General features: G+C 39.7%; 1 protein-coding gene across 24 annotated transcripts in view; it reads right to left on the reverse strand.

Moving 5' to 3' along the window:
• DCUN1D4 (defective in cullin neddylation 1 domain containing 4) overlaps positions 1-20,932 on the reverse strand; it is an 82,579-nt gene that overhangs the window by 17,885 nt on the left and 43,762 nt on the right. For 23 of the 24 annotated variants that reach the window (XR_010156618.1, XR_010156620.1, XR_010156619.1 and 20 more), the window contains 2 exons: positions 12,257-12,327; positions 7,053-7,144 (listed from right to left, as the gene is read on the reverse strand). Coding sequence is in view for 21 of the 24 variants with exons in the window: in XM_016951751.4 (XP_016807240.1) it covers positions 7,053-7,144; positions 12,257-12,327 (163 nt within the window). In the remaining 3 variants the exon portion in view is untranslated. Of the gene's footprint in view, positions 1-7,052; positions 7,145-11,651; positions 11,778-12,256; positions 12,328-20,932 lie in introns of those variants that run through there. The other variant, XM_063809654.1, reaches the window with a different exon arrangement.

The raw sequence follows: 20,932 nt of genomic DNA on the forward strand, positions 1-20,932 counted from the left end.
TCCCTAAGCACTTCAACACCATCATCAGTCTTACTACTGTATCAATGTTAACTTTCTTAGCTGATATACAACCACCTGCAAATTTCCCAATTATTCCCCAATTTCTTTTATAGCTGCTGTTTTCAATCAGGATCCAATCAAGGATCATGTGCTGCTTTTAGCTGTCACATTTCCTTAGTCTCTAGAAGAGTTCTCTGCCTTTTTCTTTCTTGACAATGTCATTTTTGGAGACCAGACCACTTGCTTTTGTAGAATGTCCATCTGTCAGATAATGTCCCTATGATTATATTTAGATCCAACACTTCTGACAAGATGTGTGTCCTTCATCATGTCTGTCTGTCCCTGTTCCGTTATTGGTGGATTCCTATGGTTATGGTGGTGTCCACCATTTTCCACTTAAAGGCAATTCTTCCTCTTTGAAATAGTAAGTATCTACAGGATGATACTTTGAGACTATAAATGTCCAGTCCCCAATAACATTTCACTCAATGTGTATTGTACACCACTTAAACTTCCTATTTTCCTCCTGCCTCAGTAGCCCCACAAATAAGCAATGAACATCCTACCCAGGAGACCAAGTCCACTAGCGGTAAGTCTGCCCCCTGCCACAAGGTCCCCTTCTTACACTCCCCTGACTATGACTGAGTGACATCCACACATACCAATCTGACATCCAGGGAAGGCACTTGCCCATGGGTCCTCACTCTCTCTTAGTTCCCCACCTGCTTAGCGGAGCCCACTCCCTGGGAGCTCCTCCCATATAGCTCCCTGGGTGGCATGCCATGCTTCCCTCTCTAGGAACTGAGAATAAAATAAATCCTTTAATCTCCTATTCCTCTCCCAGTAGAAGTTCTGTGGCCACGTTGGAATGATCTCTAAAGACCTCACAAGGAGGACATACTCCTGACAACACACAATGGTTATAGCAACCATTGGTGATACCTGCCTGAATCAGTAACATCTGAATACCCAAGATGGTGATTTTCTAATCCTATCATTCCTTCTACATTTATTGGCTATAATTCTTCTATAAAGAAGAGCTCCACACATGACCTTCTTATTTTCTGGACTTAGGATTTTTTGCGTCTAATTCAGTGTGTTATAATCTGTTACTGTCATTACTCTTTTTGATTGTAGAAACTTTCCCCATTTGGGCAGTAGCCCCCTAAAGCTGGCTCCAATTTCCTTCTGACATGTCCCCCACAAGTCTCTGAGCATTTCCTTGCTTTCTGGCACAAGATGGAACAGCTCACCCTGTTCTTACCCTATTCCAGACTTGAAATCAGCCATTTCTCCAGGGAGCCTTGGTGATAATAACCTGTTTTTACCAGTAAGTGATACAGTGTTTACTTTTCATAAGCAAGCATACTTATTGGTTATTTTTACAAACTAATTTTGTTTGCAATATCTAGCCCTTAAAAATGAGAATCAAGAGTCACCATTTTCACCAGCAATATTAAAGATTTTCAACACTGAATACGTATTTTCTCTACAGATCTTTAACCTAGTAAGTACAGATAATACATACACCAAGTATTATCAATATATTTTGTATACTGTATGAACTAAAATGGTTCATAATAGAGCACACTAATCTATTTTTAAAAACAAACCTGTGAAAGCTCCTTCTTTGTACCTAACTACAAATAAGTCCTTATGATCTCTTTGTTGATATGATAAACTATCTAAAAGCCTGCAATTAGATTAAATGTTTAATTTCTATGAAACAGAACAATTTAGAAAGCCCCTTATTTCTTCCTAATATGGAAAATAAAAAAGATTAAAATTAGGCTATTTTAGAGTCGGAAGAGACTTCTTCAAGAGAATGACACATAAGCTAAGAGTTGAGAGATAAGCAGGAACTAGATATTTTGGAGAGGTGGGAAAGGCTCTCTGTCTATTAGGAACAGCATATGCAAAGGCCCAGAAGCAGATGGGAGTATGGTAAGTCCAACAGACTTAAAAGACAGCCACTGTCGCTGGAGTGGATAGAGGAAGTGGGAAAGAGGCATAAGATGATGCTGAGAGGAACATGGGGTCAGTCTCATAAAAGGCTTTTGTAGTCCACAGTGAGGGTTTTTAAAATTACATCCTAGGAACAATGGAGGCCACCTGCCACTATGAGAAAGACCACGATCAGGGCTGCATCTTGACAAGCTCACTCTTGATCTCCATGGAGAAGGACTGGTGGGAAGGAAAAGAGATATTGAGAGCCAGTTGGAGATCTAGTGCCAGAATCCCAATGAGGGGGTCACAGGGACTAGAAAGATACACAAGAAAGCAGTAAACAGGAGTAAGTTTGGGAGGCAGGGCTGAATTCACACTATAGGGTTAGATTTTCTACTGCAGGGTTAGATTTTTTTAATGGTGTGTATATAATAATATAATATCAATAATAATCGGAGAGGGTCAAAGAGGAGGGAAACTGGGTAACCCAAAAACATAAGGTCGAGGTTCCTGTTCTTCACCGGAAAGAGGGTCAAGGACCAAAGCCATAGATCTGACTGGTAGTTTAGTTTAGTCCTGTCTAAGAAGAAGAAGAGCGGTTGTTTGTTTTAACAGATTCAAGAGCAGGAAGCACTCATTTAGGTAACTACCCCATAGTTAAAAGAAAATAAAGTTAGCTGTAAACTCCAGGCAGAGCTATGAGAAGAAATGTGAAGTTCTGCAGCATGCCTGGGAGCAAGCCCAACATCCTGGCAAAAAGATGTCCCTATGTTTGAAAGATGCTCAGAGATCCTGTCTGAAATGCAGGAAATGAACAGTTCTTGTGCTTTAAACATAAAAAACACAAGTAATATTACTAACTCTGGTACCCATTAAAAACCTGGGGTTGGGAGCTAATGTTGCCAATACAGAGTTTAATCTGCTTTAAAGGGTGTCTTGAACACACAAAGCCCCTGGACTGGCCCCCAATAGTGAAACAGGCTGCTGAGTCACCCTGTCCAGAACCACAGGTTGCCATCTAGTGGCCACTCAACATACACATCTTCAGAGGACTCTAGAGCCTGGCTTGGGACATGTAAGCCACCAATGTGACCTCAGAAAGCAGTCACATCTTCAACTCAAGTCTTCCCACATGTTTCTGTGTACCATGTATAAAAAAATGTGTAGAAGTCACAGTGACAGTGCCACGCTTCTAAGGAACACCATTTCCCAACACAAAAAAATGCACACAATGTAAGATAATTTCTTTTTGAGTTTGCTGCTCTAACAGATTTGTAAGGACAGAAATCAATACAGTAATCATCGAAGTTTATAAAATCAGAGGTAGCTTTCCCCTATTACCCAGGAAAAGGCCTCTGCCCCTTCACTTAGTCATCCCAAAGGTATTTTTCCAGCCCATCATCAGTTTATTGCAGTTAATTAACAATTGTCACTGTTTTTTTTTTTTTTTTTTTTTTTTTTTAAGTTTAAGCACCACAATTAGCTTAATTCATCAGACCAAAACAGGAGCTGTGTCTTCTCTGGCAGGGGAATGATCTCAGTGCAAGGATAGATGTTCCCTACCAGCTGCCGGCCTAAGTCCAAACTCTCATACCACCCACGTCCTGCCCCAGGCTCACAGGCCCTAGGGAAGCCAAGCACACAATTCCTCTGAGAGGCCAGGCATAAGCCATAAGCCATACTTCACCACCCTAGTTTAAGGATGCTACCAGAGACACCCAGGAAATGACAGAAATGATTAAAAACTCTGGTTTCACAGCCGATGGGCTTTCTGTTTCTATCACACTCCCATCATACAGTAACCTTTTTTTTTTTTTTTTAACAGCATTTTAACCAAATATAATGAAGGGTCTGAATGTTTGTATCCCCCTGAAATTTGTAGGTTGAAATCCTCACCCCCAAGATGATGGTATCAAAAAGTGGTGCCTTTGTGAGATTATTAGGTCCTGGGGGCAGAATCCTCCTGAATGAGATTAGTTAAGAGACCCAAGGGCGCTTGTTTGCCCCTTCCAACATGGGAGGACCCAGTTAGAAGGCACCATCTATGAATCAAAAAGCAGGCTGTCACCAGACACCAAATCTACGGCATCTTGGTCTTGAACTTCTGGGCCTCCAGAGAAATAAAATTCTCTGGAATTTTATTTATAAGCCACCCAGTCTAAAACATTCTGTTATAGCTGCCTAAATGGCCTAAGACATATATGAATACATAAAAATATTTTGTTCTATACTTGTTAATTCTAGTTTGAGATCAAAATATTTCATTAGATAGGTTTAATAAAATTAAAATGAGCAAAAATAGAAAAGAAATCCAAAATAGAAGACAAAATGGTTTAAAGATCGACTACTTTCTGCCTTTAGAGCACATAAATGATTACTCTCTGGTTTTTCTTGTGTACTAGGTGCACATACTTCACAAATACAATGCTTATTTATTTACTTTACTGGCATAAAGAGAAGTGACCTTATGACTTCTGGATCTTTTGTCTGAATATTGTTTATAAGCCCCTCCTCTTAATGGACTTTATCTTACTCGTGGTTTTTGATTCCCTAGGGCCTGGAATACTACACTTGGCACATCACTGTCATTCAAACATTTGCCGAACAAATGACTAATCTAGAAAGGTTGGAAGGTGGGGGTGGGAGGGTAGGCAGAGGTTCTTAAACTTGAAGTTGGACTATTTTTGAACTACAAAGAACCTTAAAAGTTATTCTGAATAATTATCTCCACCTCACTGATGAGGACACCAACTTCAGAGTTTCATACCACAAAAAGCAAGCGGTTCTTCCATGCCTTTATAGTGGATCAGGCTTGTCACTAAACCCTGAATTGCAAGGATCAAGTGGCAATCACCCTGAGAACCCACCTGCCACCACCTGCATCATACAAAGTGGCAAGCAAGGTTCCCAACAAACAACCTGAAGGAGTACCCTGGACTCAGAACGCAGACGCAGACCTCTTCCAGGAAATTGCTTCTCACTTCCCAGGAGATAGGGCCCTCAAAACACATGGGCAAGGTCTGGTATCAAGTAATATTCTTTTGTAGAGGGACATTCTTTTGTAAAGAACTCAGTACTATACAAACTGGGTATCACACCTTCTTAAGACAAATAAAAATGGACCTGAAAATGTTGATGGTGCCTCGTCTGAAGGCTTGAAATACAATCCTGATATGCCCATGCATTCATCATCACAATGACACTTTAAAAAGCAGCCATCGGCTGCTCTACTCAGCAATGATGGTCAGGCACGGTGGCTTACGCCTGTAATCCCAACACCTTGGGAGGCTGAGGCGGGCAGATCACTTGAGGTCAGGAGTTCGAGCCTAGCCAACATGGCGAAACCCCGTCTCTACTAAAAATACAAAAATCAGCCGGGCGTGGCGGTGTCTGCTTGTAATCCCAGCTACTCGGGGAAGCTGGGGCACAAGAATCACTTGAACCCGGGAGGCGGAGGTTGCTGTGAACTGAGAGCACGCCACTGCACTCCAGCCTGGGCGACAGAGGGACATTCCATCTCAAAAAAAAGAAAAGAAAAGAAAAGAAAAAGGAAGCAATGAAGAAAAGTGAGAAAAACAATGAAAAAACTAGTGAATAGGATTAAAATCATAAGGAGATGTTCCCCCAAAAGGATAAACAAGTTTTAAAAGATTTCAGAGAATTTAACTCTAAAATTCTAGAACACACTCTGATAGGAAAGTATATTTGTAAAAGGGTGGTTTGGCTTTTACCTAAAACTCATTTGTCATCAGATAATATTGTTAGAAGGAAGAATGTGATTTAAGAATCAGAAGTCTTAAGTGTTCTTCCCATCTCTGCCACATTCACACATCACCGATCCCCTCTATGCCTCAGTCTCCTCATTTGTAACATGTTCAGGATAAAATCTGATCTGTCTTCTTCACAAAGTAGCTATGAGGCATTCAAATGGGAGAATAGTGAACAGTCTTCATAAACTACTAAAGCACAATGCGAAAGCATTCTCAACAATAACAAATGGACAGTGATGTTAAAAGTGCACAAATTCCAAAATTATTTAAATAAAACCATTTCAACTCAAATTTTAATCCAGTAAAAATCAAGATCTATTATTCCTAAAGTGAAAAGAAAGTCATCCCAATTACTTTAGATTAAAATTACTATGTTAAGAATTAGCACTTCATCGTCAATGCTATTTGAAACATTTAGTTATCCACTTCAACTGTATCTTTCAAGGCCTAATATAGAATGACAATTTGTTTTCTTGAATGAAACTGAGCAAATACACAACACACAGGCGCATGCACACACGCACATATTGCATACACAAGGCAAATACATAAAACCATTGATTTTTCTTATCCTGGGTCAGGTTACACAAACCAAATCCTTCTAATTTTTTAAATCACTGGAGTAATGAAGTTTTAATTTTGCCCAAAGCTAAAATCAGAATATATAGAGATATCAAATATTTTAACTTACAAGTTATACATTACTCAACTTTTTCTCACTAAGTATAAACCAGATGCCAGTAAGTCTTTGCCTTTTAAGCTCTAAAACTGCACCGTTCAACTCAATAGCCACTGGCCACATGTGACTACTGAGCACTTGAAATGCGGTTAATACAAATGGAGATGGATCATAAAATAAACCCCAGATTTTGAAGACTAACCATGAGAAAAAAGAATATAAAAATATCTCATTGATTTCTTAAGAATATTGATTACATGTTGGAATGAAAATATGTTGGACTGTTTGGGGTTAATAAAATAGATTCAAGCTGATTTTACCTGTTTCTACTTTTACATGTGGCTATTAAAAAAACTTAAGTTACATAGGTGGCTTTCTCATATGAGAAAATGTTGGTCTATTTCTCCTGGAGAGAGCTGCTCTACAAGAATACCAACACACTCTCTCGCTCCAAATACACATATAGACACTTTATAAATTTGCCCAGAATAGTCCTCAAAATGGGTCTTAGTCTTTACATCTTTGGCCACTGGGGAAGCTTGGCCAGACCACCTGACTTCCTTCCACTCACTCAATCACCTCCTGAAGTCCTAGGGAGGAAGGAGGCAACCACCTGGGAAGGGCAGGGACCCCCACTAGTGCAGCCTAGGACTTACTGGAGAGAAGTCATTCCTTTTAACCACTCCTGTAGAGTAAAATAACCCATGTTTTGTGCATCCAATTTCCAAGCTAGGACAAGCATAACTACCTGTTAAAAAAAATACACAATTAAAAAAAATATATTAGACAAATTAAAAAGGATAAACAAATAGATCTGTCATTAATACATTAACGTTTTGCTAAATGCTTCTGTTCACAGTAGTTTAGTCACTGAAATATGAGCAGAGTTAACTTCAAAAATGAGTTCTAGTTTGGCAAACATCTAAAAAAGTTGACAATATAGTCTGCTGACAAGAGTTTGGAGAAGCATGTATTCTCCTGATGCACGATAGTGGAGGTGTAAGGTGATCACCCTCTCCAGAGGGCAATATCAAATGTAAAACCAGTTATTGACAATTCCACCCATGGCAAGTTATCTTATAGGTCTACCTGTAAACAGACACAAAGATGAATTTTAGTCAACAGTATTTACTGCAGTACAATTTGTAGCAGTTAAAGACTGAAAACAACCAAATGGCCATTAATAAGGGACTGGTTAAATACTTCTTTGCTGAATACATTCCATATAAAGGAATACTATGACACCACTAAGATGAATGACGTAGAACTAGCTGGACAAATATGGAATAATTTCCAAGATGTATTAAGTGAAACAGCAAGGTGTAGAACAGTGTATTAAAACATAACAAGGTGGACAGGGGGAGACACGCAGTGAAGTTGTAGCACACATACTTTAATGTTTGTGAATTCACTATATACACTGGTGGGAAATTATTTTAAAGTAGCCCCACATTCCACTTAAGACAGCACTATGCCTGGAATGGGCCCAGGGTCTGTGGCATGGTGTCATCACTTGTAAAGGAAGGGCAGGCCCCCAGGTGCCACCTGTGCTTTTGTGACTCTTCTGAAACCATGCAGGTTTCAGAAACAGTGACAACTCTGGTTTATGCCACTGCTTACTACTTTTTCCTTAGCTATTTTAGAGAAAAGATAGCACAGGGAACTGATGGTGAGTTTTAATAAATACCTAAAGGTGTAAAGACAAAATGACATTTCAAAGGTGCACCCAGCTTTAAGCTATCTGGAATGCTACACAGGGACAGGTTTGAGGCCATGCCTGATTAGGACAAGAGGAGGAAGCCTTCCTTCTCATCTACCTCAAAGATCCTAGAAGAGGTGAGAAGTAACTAAAAAAGAATGTCAGTCCTAAAAAGGTAAAGAAGAGGGACAGGGCCTTCTTAGGACCATTCTGCCAGCCACTCTGTAGAGCTGGTTATCTCTGGACAGTCATTCATACATAAGGAACACCCAACTCCTAAATTAGGGATCAGGTATACACTGTTAATGGGCTCTCTCTCTGTGTTGAAACAGAAAAAGCCAATAGGTAGACAAACACATGTTTCTCCAAGGACTAGGATATCCAACACTGGCAGTTAATTTGATCTCTTTACGTAGAGCCTAAGGCTTCATTTCAGCTACTGAAAGAACCATTCAAAACCATTAAAACACCATCCCTGTGCCCAACTGGGTCAGATGACGGCTATGGTGAAAGGAACTAGGATGACATAAAAACATGAAACATGAGGCAAGAAATCATTTTTAATGATTTCTGAGCCTCCGAGAGCCAACATGTCCATTAAAAACTCTAGAACAAGAGTAGTTAGGAGATTCAGAAGCTCTTTTTAATCTGTCTGCCAATAAGCTAGTTTGTAGGCTAAAAAATCTCTAGCTTTGTCTAATTTACATGCAGGGGAGTAAGGAGAAGCTTTCGCTTGATGCTGACTTTATGGTTTTCCTCACTGGAAATTAATATCAGTGAGAACCTACGAAATTTTTAGGATCTTTCATCAAATAAATTAGTACATATCAATTTTTTGAAAGTCATTAGGTTTTTTTTGGATTAAAAATTTAGATTACTAGGTAAATTACTAGGACTGATTAGTAATGACTGCTTAAAAGGCAATGATTGTTAAATAGGTTAAAGTGGTGACTTAAAACACCAAGGGGCTACTAAGAATTTCCCAAAAAGATGGGGTTACAGTTCTTCAAATTATTCACACATTAGTGGATTTTCTCCTCATCCCTCAGGTTTCTAGGAATTCTGACTCTTGTATATCGATTTACCTAGGACAACTAACCAACTCACATTTTCTAATGCAAACTAGGTATTCTCAAACCATCTCTATTCTACTCTCTACCAAAAAGACTTAAATATTCTACATAAACACTTGTTAAGTTAAAAAAAAATGGTGAGGGTGCAAGAACACACACACACAAGCACGAATGAAACATGGCTAAACAGCCAAAACAGGTACTCATAATGGGAAAGTTAATAAAAAAGAGACTTTCGTAAGTTAACTAACAAGAAAGCTAAGTACTTAAATAAAGAATGTTGCTGTTATCTTGGTAAATGAACATAGACTTGAATTTTACAAGCCTGCTTAATTTCATAAGCTGTAAGTATCAGGCAAGGTGAGGGTTTTAAATACCTTAAACGTGCTTGCCCATCAATGCAGACAAGGCTTGAAAACACCATATTTCAGCACTTGTTTTACAAATGTTAATGTCTCTGAAATGGGAATGCACCCACAATTGATATAGCACATCAGAGTTTATTTAGCACGTTTTTTCTTTCTTAGTGATATAAAATAATACAACTTCTATTGGTGACAGCTTGGAATTGAAGTACATACAGTATAAATATTTGGATAATATTCTCTCTTTTTTTTTCTTTTTTGAGACAGAGTCTCACTCTGTTGCCCAGGATGAAGTACAGTGGTGCGATCTCGGCTCACTGCAACCTCCACCTCCTGGGCTCAAGTGATTCTTGTGCCTCAGCCTCCTGAGTAGCTGGGATTACTGGCGCACATCACTACGCCCGGCTAATTTTGGTATTTTATTAAAGATGGGGTTTCACCATGTTTTCCAGGCTGGTCTGAACTCCTGACCTCATGTGATCCACCCACCCACCTCAGCCTCTCAAAGTACTGGGATTACAGGCGTGAGCCACCACGCCTGGCCTACATACTTGGATAATATGGTCTTTTAGTCTTTAATATGATTATAAATTTTAAGGCTATTTCTATTCCTACAGAAATGGAGTTTTTTTTTTTTTTTTTTTTTTGGGGACGGAGTCCTGCTCTGTTGCCCAGGCTGGAGTGCAGTGGCATGATCTCGGCTTTGCTCACTGCAACCTCCACCTCCTGGGTTCAAGCGATTCTCCTGCCTCAACCTCCTAAGTAGCCACACCTGGCTAATTTTTGTATTTTTAGTAGAGACGGGGTTTCGCCTTTTTGGCCAGGCTGGTCTCGAACTCCTGACCTCAGGTGATCCGCCTGCCTCGGCCTCCCAAAGTGCTGGGATTACAGGCGTGAGCCACCATGCCAGGCCAGAAATAGAGTTCTAAAGGACTCATAACTGCCAAAAAAGAATGACAATAACTATCTTTTATTGAGTACTGGTATTTGGGGGTGAGGAAACTTGAAGAGCTGTGCCTCCCTTTCTTCTTCAGTTAGAGTCAACGTCAGTGCTCTCCCATCCTGGACAGGCTTTTCTGCCTCTGAGACTAAATGCTCAGCTAATCCCTCACATACCAGCAAGCCCTTTGTCTCCCAGTCTTCTCAGCCTCTAACTTCAAGCCCAGGCCCTGCTGCCACTCCTCTGTCATATACTTACTACGGTACCCCATGTGGAACCTCCGGAGCCCCTCTCAAGCCCAACTCACTCTCAGCCCTCTGGCTACATGTTTAGAAAACACTCTGCCAAGCTTGGCCCAGCTCTCATAGAAAACTTCCTTCTTAAATTCAATGTAATGGTCTTTTCTTGTGTCTACGGCCCAGTCTGTGGCAAAATACTATTGACCCAGGTGTCCCCAAACCTTCATGCCAAGTTGGGTAATTTATTGAAATACCTGAACTGGAATACATTAAAAAAAAAAAAAAAAAAAAAAAACAAGATAAAAATCTATGTAATAAGTGAAAGACATTCCAAAGGCTCTTTAGAAAATTTAGCATTGCTGGGGGCCAAGATAGATGACAGAAGCACAGAAATGGTAAGGGTAAAATAAAAAGTTTAAAGAAAAAAATGTGAATTTTGCTAGTTTCTTTAAAAGCATGACATACATGCCTGGGCACCAGATGTCTTGGAAACAGCCTGAATGAAGAGAATGATCCTTGAGATCTCTTCCCAGATCACAAATTCATTTAGGATCTTGGACATATTTGTTAAACTGCAGCTAATGTAATATCAAACTGCATAGTTAATGAGGCAGGGCATGTGTATAAGCATAGTTTTTCATTTTAGTATAAGAGAGGTGATGTGGGAACAGAAAAAATATTCAACAATAACATGCTAAGAATTAGGCAAAAATAATTAAGCTTATAAAAATCACTCTAATTAAAAATAAATACCTAGGGCTTTTACATTATAAAAAGCAATCATGGCCGGGTGCTGTGGCTCACGCCTGTAATCCCAGCACTTTGGGAGGCTGAGCCGGGCAGATCACAAGGTCAGGAGATAGAGACATCTGGCCAACATGGTGAAATCCCATCTCTACTAAAATACAAAAAACATTAGCCAAGCATGGTGGCGCACACCTGTAGTCCCAGCTACTCAGGAGGCTGAGGCAGGGGAAATCGCTTCAACCCGGGAGGCAGAGGTTGCAGTGAGCCGACATCATCCCATTGCACTCCAGCCTGGCGACAGTGCGAGACTCCATCTCAAAAAAAAAAAGCAATCACTTCTGAGCTAAATTCAATTGGAAGTAAACGATCTATGAAAAATTCTTGATGATTACAATCTACTCAAAATCATGATGAATAATTATAAGTCCTAGATTGACTCTACATTAGGCTAAAACAACTACTGAGGGGCACGAAGGTACACAGTGTACAATGTGGCCTCCAGTTGATCCGTCATTGTAGGCACATGTGGCCACACCATTTTGTAAGCATCTGGCTTACTGTACCTTTTACATACAAGAAATTAAATGAGAGAAAAAATAACTGTAGTTACACCATATCACTTACAAGAATGGAGAATCTGCTTATAAGTCAAACTAGAATTAGAACTTATTTCTTAGATTGCTTCATAAAAACTAACATACCACTACTTTTTAATTATTTATTTATTTGCTAAAGAACAAAGATTTAAGTATGAAAAACAACCAACTGATTCACCCAATTCAGTAAGTTAGACTCACGTTTTCTGGTTCAACACCAATGTCTTCACAAAATTTCTCCATGCCTTCAGGGCCTACAACATCATCAGTTCCTGTGAAATAGTCTTATGTAAATTAAATCTGACCATGCACACCATACTATTACCACTGTAGTAGTATTATACTGTCAACAAGTAAGACTTAAAGGCCATTAACTCCTTTTGGAAAAAAAAAATCAAGTCTAAGTTGAGAAGTATTCTCGAATTTCAGTATCTTTAAAGGACTCTACTTTGTACAATCATTTAAATCAACTTATCACCATGTCTTTCAATCGTTGGAATATGGTATATACCATTTGTCTAAAGTTAAGGCTGAATTCAATTCCTGCTCTTTAAAACAGCTTAATGTTCTACTCTTACTTGGGTAATAATTTCAATACATAAAATAATTTTTGGAAACATAGCAAAGAACCACATAATAGTCTCTATAAAATTAAATAAGAAAAAACATAAATGTTTCTTTTACATAGAAAAAAATCAAGTTATCACTCTGTTCTTGATAAAGACAGTAAGGCCCCCTTTTCCGTTCTAGCATTAGCTCTGATTCTTCCTGAAGGAAGCGTCCACACATTCCATCTCTAATTTATCTCCCCTTCACTTTGTAACCATTGGAATTTGGTTTCTTCTTCTCCTAGCTCTCCACTGAAATTCTTTTTGCCAAGGTCTCCAATAAGCCCCTAAATGTCAAATCTAACAGACAAATTCAGTCTTTGTTTTATCTGACCATTGTGTGATATCTGAAAATCTGAAGCAGTTCTTTTTTCACAAAACTGTCTCTTCCCACGGCTTCTTGAAGCACCCTCTCTCATCTGGCTTTCCTCCTTCCTCTCCCCTTTTGGCTTCTTTATGGGTTCTTCTGCTTCTCCCAGATGGTTAAATTTGATGTGCAAAGATTCATCCTTAAACCTCTTCTAGTGCCTGCTATATACATTATTCCTAGGAAATTTTAACCATACTCAAGGTCTCGGGTCCTACCCAAATGTCTTTCTAGACCACACTTTCCCCTTACTTTTGAACTACTTGCCTCTTTATCACTAGCTGCTCCACCTCCTGTTTAACTGCCGTAACTACACTCATCTTCTGCTTCAAACCTACTCCTCCCGCATTTCACATTTTCAAACACTGCCTCACTAAAACGGAGCCCAATGTCTCTCGATATCAGGCCTGCTTATCCTCCTGTATGCTGTCCCAGCTGGTGGCACACCCAGAAATGGAAACCTGGGAGTCTTCTTGTATTCCTCCTTTCTCTCACACCCAATCAATTATCAAGTGTACTACCAATTTTACCTTCTAATTATTTCTTAATTGTGCCTCTCCTGCACCATGCTCTTTCAAGGCTTTATTCTTGACAACTACAGCAGTCTCCTCATGATCTCCTAATTCCAGAGTCTTTTGCCCCCGACCCATCCTGCAAACAGCCACTGAAGGGATCCACTTCAAACGCAATCCCATGCTGGCTTAAAATCCTTCAATGGCTCCCTAGAGCCTAAAGATAAAATCCAAAGTGTTTGGCTTATCACATAAGGTTCTCTATGATCTAGTGCCTTTCTTCCCTCTTCAGTCTTATGTCTTTCCAACTGCAAAACAAGTTTCTCAGAAGTAAATGAATCAATAAATATTGCTGGATGAAAAAAAATTAAGGTCCAGAAACACCTACTTACCTGTGGCTTCACTCTGCACCACCACCGAACACACACCCAGCATGGTATTACTCTTTGTGTCTCTGCCTGTCTTCCTCTAGTCCCCTTCCTGTCCCCTCCTCTCCCTTCCTCCAACTCCCCTGGCTAACTTATTCAACCTTTAAGACTGAGAGCAAATGGGTAGTCCTCACAATCTCCCCACCTGCAGAGGCTGGGTCAGGCAGTACTGTGACCCCTCGCAATGCTAGGAATGGTTCTCACACATTTAGCACACTGCATTCAAAGTCCCAGCTCATCTGTCTTTCCCTCTAAACTCAAGAGCAAGAGTTCCTTTATTCTTCTTACAAGCTCAGCATACTATCTGGCATAGAATAGCTGGTCCAATAAAAGCTGAATGAAGGACTAAATGAATGGCTGAATACCAGAATATAGGAAACGCTCTACAATCCTCCTATACCCTCTAGATCTAGCAAGTCACCAAGTCCAGCAGAATTCACCTTCTTAGTATGTATCCATTTCATTCCCATAACATTTGCTAGACACATCCTGGAGCTATGCACTGCAGTAGTTGCCTAGGGTGCAAATAGTCCCTGCCCTCCATGAAGGGAGACAAAGTACAGGAGTAACTTCAATACAAAGTAACAACAAGACTTTCACTAACACAAATTATAAGGTGGCTGTTCTTAACAAAGGAGGAACACTAAAGTCACCCGGAGCTCCTGCTGGGAAGTCTTACGTCATTTTTCTGCTTCAAATCCTTGGCTCCCCCTAAAGTTCAAACTCAGGCCCTTCCTCATAATCTGGCCAAAGCAAATACTTTTTTCTTGTTGCCATTATTTTCCTTTTAATCACAAATGTTCTACTTCGTTATACAATATTTTACTTCATATATTCAAATCTGTTACTTTTTTCTGGGGTTTTGTCCCCTTCTATCCCCTTTTTATATAAATGTATAAACATAAATTTAAAAATATAAATTTATATATAAATATATATATTTATATATTCCTAGTTTTCTTATCTTGATTATCAGAAGAAAACCAAATAATATTTTAGTTTTGTACATTAATACATAAACATGATACAAAGTTTCATTTGAAAATAAAAAATAAAGATGTTCCAAAAGTGAAGTTGTCCCCTCTAACTCCTCCCTACTCTGCAGAGACAACTATTTATTAAAGAGCTTCTTTAACAACACTTCTCAAAATAAGCCATCTATAGAATTGTATATGCATGGAATATATACATATTTATTTAGTGTTTCTAAGTTTGCCCAGGCAATTCTCTTTGGCCTTCCAAGTGTAAAATAATTTAATCATTTCATCTGCAATGATCATTTCTGTCTCCTCCTTTCCAATATTTACACTCCTCGTTTCTTTCTCTTGTCTAACAGCAGTGCCTAGTAGCTTCCAAAACAATGGCAAATAAGAGTAGTGAGAGTGGATATTCTTATCTCATTCTTGACTCAAATACGACATTTAGCATTTTATCATACAATATATTGCCTGCTTTCTTTGGTTTGAGAGTGCATATATCCACATGTGCACATTCATGTATGTATTAGACACACTACACATCAATTCATTCACATGATAAAATATTTAAATAGAGAACATACAGAGTAAAATAAACAGTAAAAAAAAGAAACTTGCCTTCTCCCTTTCTTTACCAGATAAGACATGTATCCTCCTGGACCTTTTTGCTGCATATGGGCAAATATATACTAAAATGCAGTTTTCAAATTTGTTCACCTACGCACATGGGTTTGTGAGGTACTTGTAATTCTACACCTTGCCTTTTTCACTGACTGTGTCTGGTAATCTTCCTGTGACAGTACCCATACATCTACTTCATTCTTCTTAGCTAATATTAATACATTTTATGTTATCCCATTGTAAGTGTACATATGTGTGTTTATTTATATGAATCAAAGTTCTTTTCATCATTCTACTAAAGTATTTAGGCTGTGAGACTGAAGAATAATTATTCTGATAAGGAAATATTCATCTATTCCTATTTTGTTAAGAGGTGTTTTTTTTTAGCAACAGATACTTTTTGGTATCTACTGATATGGCTTATTGAGAAGCAGCTGCATAGAGCCGGGGGGGAAAGTTACTTTGTAATTCTTTTGAAATTCCTCTCTCTTTGGTTTCTATTCTTCCTAATTTAAAAAAGCTCTTTCTGTGAAACTTATTCTTTTATTTATTTATTTTTTTTTTTATTTTTTTTTTTTTTTGAAATGGAGTCTGGCACTGTCGCCCAGGCTGGAGTGCAGTGGTGCAATCTCGGCTCACTGCAAGCTCTGCCTGCCGGGTTCATGACATCCTCCTGCCTCAGCTTCCAGAGTAGCTGGGACTACAGGTGCCCGCCACCACGCCTGACTAATTTTTTGTATTTTTTAGTACAGACGGGGTTTCACCTGTTAGCCAGGATGGTCTCGATCTCCTGACCTCGTGATCCGCCCGCCTCGGCCTCCCAAAGTGCTGAGATTATAGGCATGAGCCACTGTGCCCGGCCTGTGCAACTTATTCTTGAGCCTAGCAAGCCGCCTGCATTTGCCATGCCTCTGCACATGGCTTGGGTGTTCCCCGGCTTCCTCTCCCCGTTGTGCATCCTCCAACCTGGCTACTGCCTTCTCTTTCTGTCAATGTTCACTATAAAGGTAATGTTTCTCTACTTATTTGCCTGTTTGCCACATGGGAAAATGAACTCTGAGCACGGTGCTTCTGCTGACTGCACCCCAGACCTCAACGAAGGTCTACTGAGGTATCCTTTGCAGTGGTTATGTAAGTTATTAATGCTTTTTCTTTTTTCCCAATTTTATAGTGTTGCTGTACTACTTATAAATACATGTGTCTGTGTGTTTTAGAAGAGCAAGATTTTAGAGTATAATTTGCAATGGCATGACTGTCAAAGTAATACCTTATCCAAAATAGGTTAAAATATAGTTTGCCAATCAACATTATTGAAATGCTACCAATAACCCTGCCATCTAACACTTTTTTTAAGAGATGGGGTCTCACTATATTGCCCAGGCTGGTCACAAACTCCTTAGCTCAAACGATCCTCCTACCTCAGCCTCCCAAAGTGTTGGAATTACAGGCGTGACCAACTGCACCCAGCCCTAACACTTTTCTTCTCATCTTTCCCATGCACACATTTAAATCTAGTTGTAATTGCATGATTTGTTGGGATTCTAGTTGTATTTTACACTAAATTTACCTGTAGAATTAAGGTAATTACCTCTGTCAAGCAAGCTAACAAATACACCACTGGCTAACACAAAGTGGGTTAGAAGTGAAGTTTGAGAGAGAGAGGTTTTTTTTTTCCTGTTTTTTTTTTTTAACTTGTATCTAAAATAATAAGCTATAAAATGCCCTAGGTGACAAGATACTGGAGGTACATCTGGTAAGGCTGATATATTGACAATAATCCAGAAAGAAGTGGTCCTTCCACTTTCCCTGCCATCTTAAGCAGGGGCCCCTAACTAAAGATATTTGACCTTTTCATAATGGCCCCATAATTATAGCATACCACATCACAGAGGCAAATGGGGCCCACATGGTCTCTTAGGTAGTTTTTAACATCTCTTCCTTCGCTATCAGACCAGTTTATTATTTGTTGCAACTGTCCATGACTGACTTTATTTTTGGTAAACCAAACAATTCTGCTATAGAACTTAATCCAAAATAGACTAAGGGCCTACAGTCAGGACTTGTAGAACTATTATGACCTATGTATGTGAGCTTTAGTATAACTGTAAAACCAATGTTGGCACCTGTGTATTTGGTTTAATTCCTTATTCTTAGATATATTTCAAAAAGTGGAAGTTATTAGATAAATTATGTAAACTGGTCATCTTCATTCTTTTTTTTTTGAGACGGAGTCTCGCTCTGTTGCCCAGGCTGGAGTGCAGTGGCGCAATCTTGGCTCACTGCAACCTCTGCCTCCCGGGTTCAAGTGATTTTCCTGCCTCAGCTTCCCGAGTAGCTGGCACCTCAGGTACATGCCACCACGCCTGGCTAATTTTTTGTATTTTTAGTAGAGATGGGATTTCACCGTGTTAGCCAGGATAGTCTCGATCTCCTGATCTCATGATCCACCCACCTTGACCTCCCAGTGTTAGGATTACAGGCGTGAGTCACCATGCCCAGCCTGGTTGTCTTCATTCTAATGAAACAAAATGGGATTCCAGGTTCAGATCAAGGTCTAAATAAACACTTCCCCTGAACCTCCCAGCCGATCCTTTCTAAAGTCACAGAGAGCTAAAGTACCAAAGTGTGAAAGGGAGTACACCTACAACCAGAGAACAGGAGGAAAAGCCCCCAGCGAAGAAGGGTTTATTCATTACATTTCTGGAGATCAGAAATTGAGCTGGTGGAGATTTTAGAAAGTGAGAAGCTGTATCCTAGAATGTGCAGAGGATGACTGGGGTTAACTGGCCAGACAGAAACTTGGAGGAGCTGGGCTCAGGCCTCAGGAGCCACGGAAAGCAGAGGGCAAAGTACAAAGTGGAACTGAGAATTCTGGCAAGAGCTGAAGGTCCATCCATGTGAAATAATCACACACCAGGCCCCCGCTGCCCCTCCACTCCACTCTACTCCAGATTAAAAGGCAGGGAGTCAGCATTTATCCTCAGCCCAAACCAGCCTGCTCTCTTCTGCGGAAAATGAACATGGCTCAATTTCATTTACAAGCCCTCTTCGTGCTGGTATCTAGGGGGTCTCTGGCATCACAGCCTGTTCCCACAGACTCATCCTACAGCACAACCTGTTAGTCACACTGGTTCTTCTCACGATTCATTTTTCTTGACTAATACTGACCTACAGTTTCAGTTTATGTGGTTGAGATACACAAAATGAAAACACATGCCAATGGGGCTTTCAGTTATTCCCAATGCCAGTTATTTTCCCTATGGACAAGCTATAGCAAAAGGGGGAAAAAGAAGGGGGTGGCTAAAAATAGGAATAGTCACCTCCACACAAATTTCTTGAAGGGTTCAGTTAAAACGAACGACTTAGCAGGGATTTCAAGGAACCTAAATAATGTAGCTTAATCTTTATGTCCAAAATGTCACCCTTCTAAAGTCAGAGAAAGGCAAACAAGAAGAAAAGTCACACCTTGCTATTTTCTTGGCTTATATTATGAAAAAATCTGTATTTGCTTATAAAGGAAGGTACCAAAAAATCAGAATAGCTATGCTATGGTGATGGGATTAAGTGTACTTTTTCTTTAAAATTTCCTTCTTATAAAACATTTTCATAACAATAAATGTGAATCAATATAGGAAAGCAAGAGATCTTCATAATCAATGTGATAAGAATATGAGAACGCTCTTCATTCATTCAGAACCTATTTACAGAATATCTGGTACAGTGTCAATTATTTTTGTTTTCTGGAGACGGAGTCTTGCTCTGTCGCCCAGGCTGGAGTGCAGTGGCACAATCTCGGCTCACTGCAACCTCTGCCTCCCAGGTTCGAGTGATTCTCCTGCCTCAGCCTCCTGAGTAGCAGGGATTACAGGTGCATGTCACCACACCTGGCTAGTTTTTTGTATTCTAGTAGAGACGGGGTTTCACCGTGTTGCCCAGGCTGGTCTGGAACTCCTGAACTCAGGCAATCCTCCTGCCCTGGCCTCCCAAAGTGCTGGGATTTCAGACGTGAGCCACCGCGCCCAGCCGTCAATCACTTTTACTAGAAATTCTAAAGGTTTCCAAGAGATTCAGGTTCAATGAATCAAACGAACTCATGTTTAATTTGTCTGTAAACATGAAAACAGACAAATGCTAACAGCATCCATGTGTTTGCACTAGTGTCCATGCCCTGCAAACAAAATCCAGATCAAACTCATTAAAGAAATGACAGAGAATCCATTAGAAAGATGTTGGGGTAGCTCATAAAAGTCCAAAGAAGAACTGCAGGAATCAGAACTATAACCTCTCGAGTCCTCCACCAGAAGAGAAAGACATGATCCTCCCAGCTTCCATCTGAAAACCCCTGTGAAGATTTGTCTGACTGGCCTGGCCTGGGTTATGTGCCAGCCACCTAGACCAATCTCTGTGGCCAAGAGGGGCAAGGCTCTTATCACAAAAAGGGTTGCATGGGAATAGGAGAAAAACAGCCAGATCAGGCTACAGGGGGAATTCCTCATTTTGATACCAATAAAAGGGAACCAAAACAAGTTACAACAAGTTATAAACACTATCCTGTGGAAGTACAGAAAAGGCTACTAAGGTAATTAAGGGTTTAAAAGATGTAAGAGCATGTCAGATGGAAAAGTGGAGAAAATCATTTCAGGCAAAGGCACGGGGAGTTCACTCTCTTTTATCCTGCAGATAGCAGGGATTCTTTTGGCCAGGAGATAGGGTTGGGATTAGAGGGGAGTGGTTGGGGTTGTTAAGGAATGTATGTATGATCTGCTCAGCTTAGTTTTAAAAAAATTAGACAACAGTGGCACATGGCAGGTTGTCTGGAGAGGAGATGACAGGAAAATTGGTTTAAAGGTTGCTAGAATAGCCAGTTGGTAAGTTATAAAAGAGCCTGAAATAAGGTGAGAAAGAAGAAAGATAAAAGAGGCTTCAGCTTGAGCTTGTTTGAAAATTTTTTCTTTTTCTTTTTTACACCATACAAAGCCACAATAACAAATAAGCCCCAGGTTGCAACATTATATTCCCCAACCAATTATAGTAAGTTGCAAAAAGAAAGACTAAATTTAAAACATTTTAAGTGACAAAACAAACATTTTCTGCCAAATGATCTTTCCAAATAGCAACACTTAATATAAAGAAATTTCACTGCACTAAGTAAGGGTTCAAAGCAGCAAAGCTTATTTTAACACAGGTGCTTTGACCAAATAATCACCCATTATCAGCATTCCAAATAGGTTTCCTAGCAATCCAAAGTATTTCTCCCAAGTCATTTCATCTTTTCAGTTCCTTTCTAGTGTTCTGAATTATTTGGCTTAGCTGCTGGCTATAAAATAGGCCATCTGGTGATTTGTTACAGCTATGTCCCTCTCT

The sequence above is a fragment of the Pan troglodytes genome, chromosome 3 (assembly GCF_028858775.2).
Source record: "Pan troglodytes isolate AG18354 chromosome 3, NHGRI_mPanTro3-v2.0_pri, whole genome shotgun sequence".
Taxonomy (NCBI): Eukaryota; Metazoa; Chordata; class Mammalia; order Primates; family Hominidae; genus Pan; species Pan troglodytes.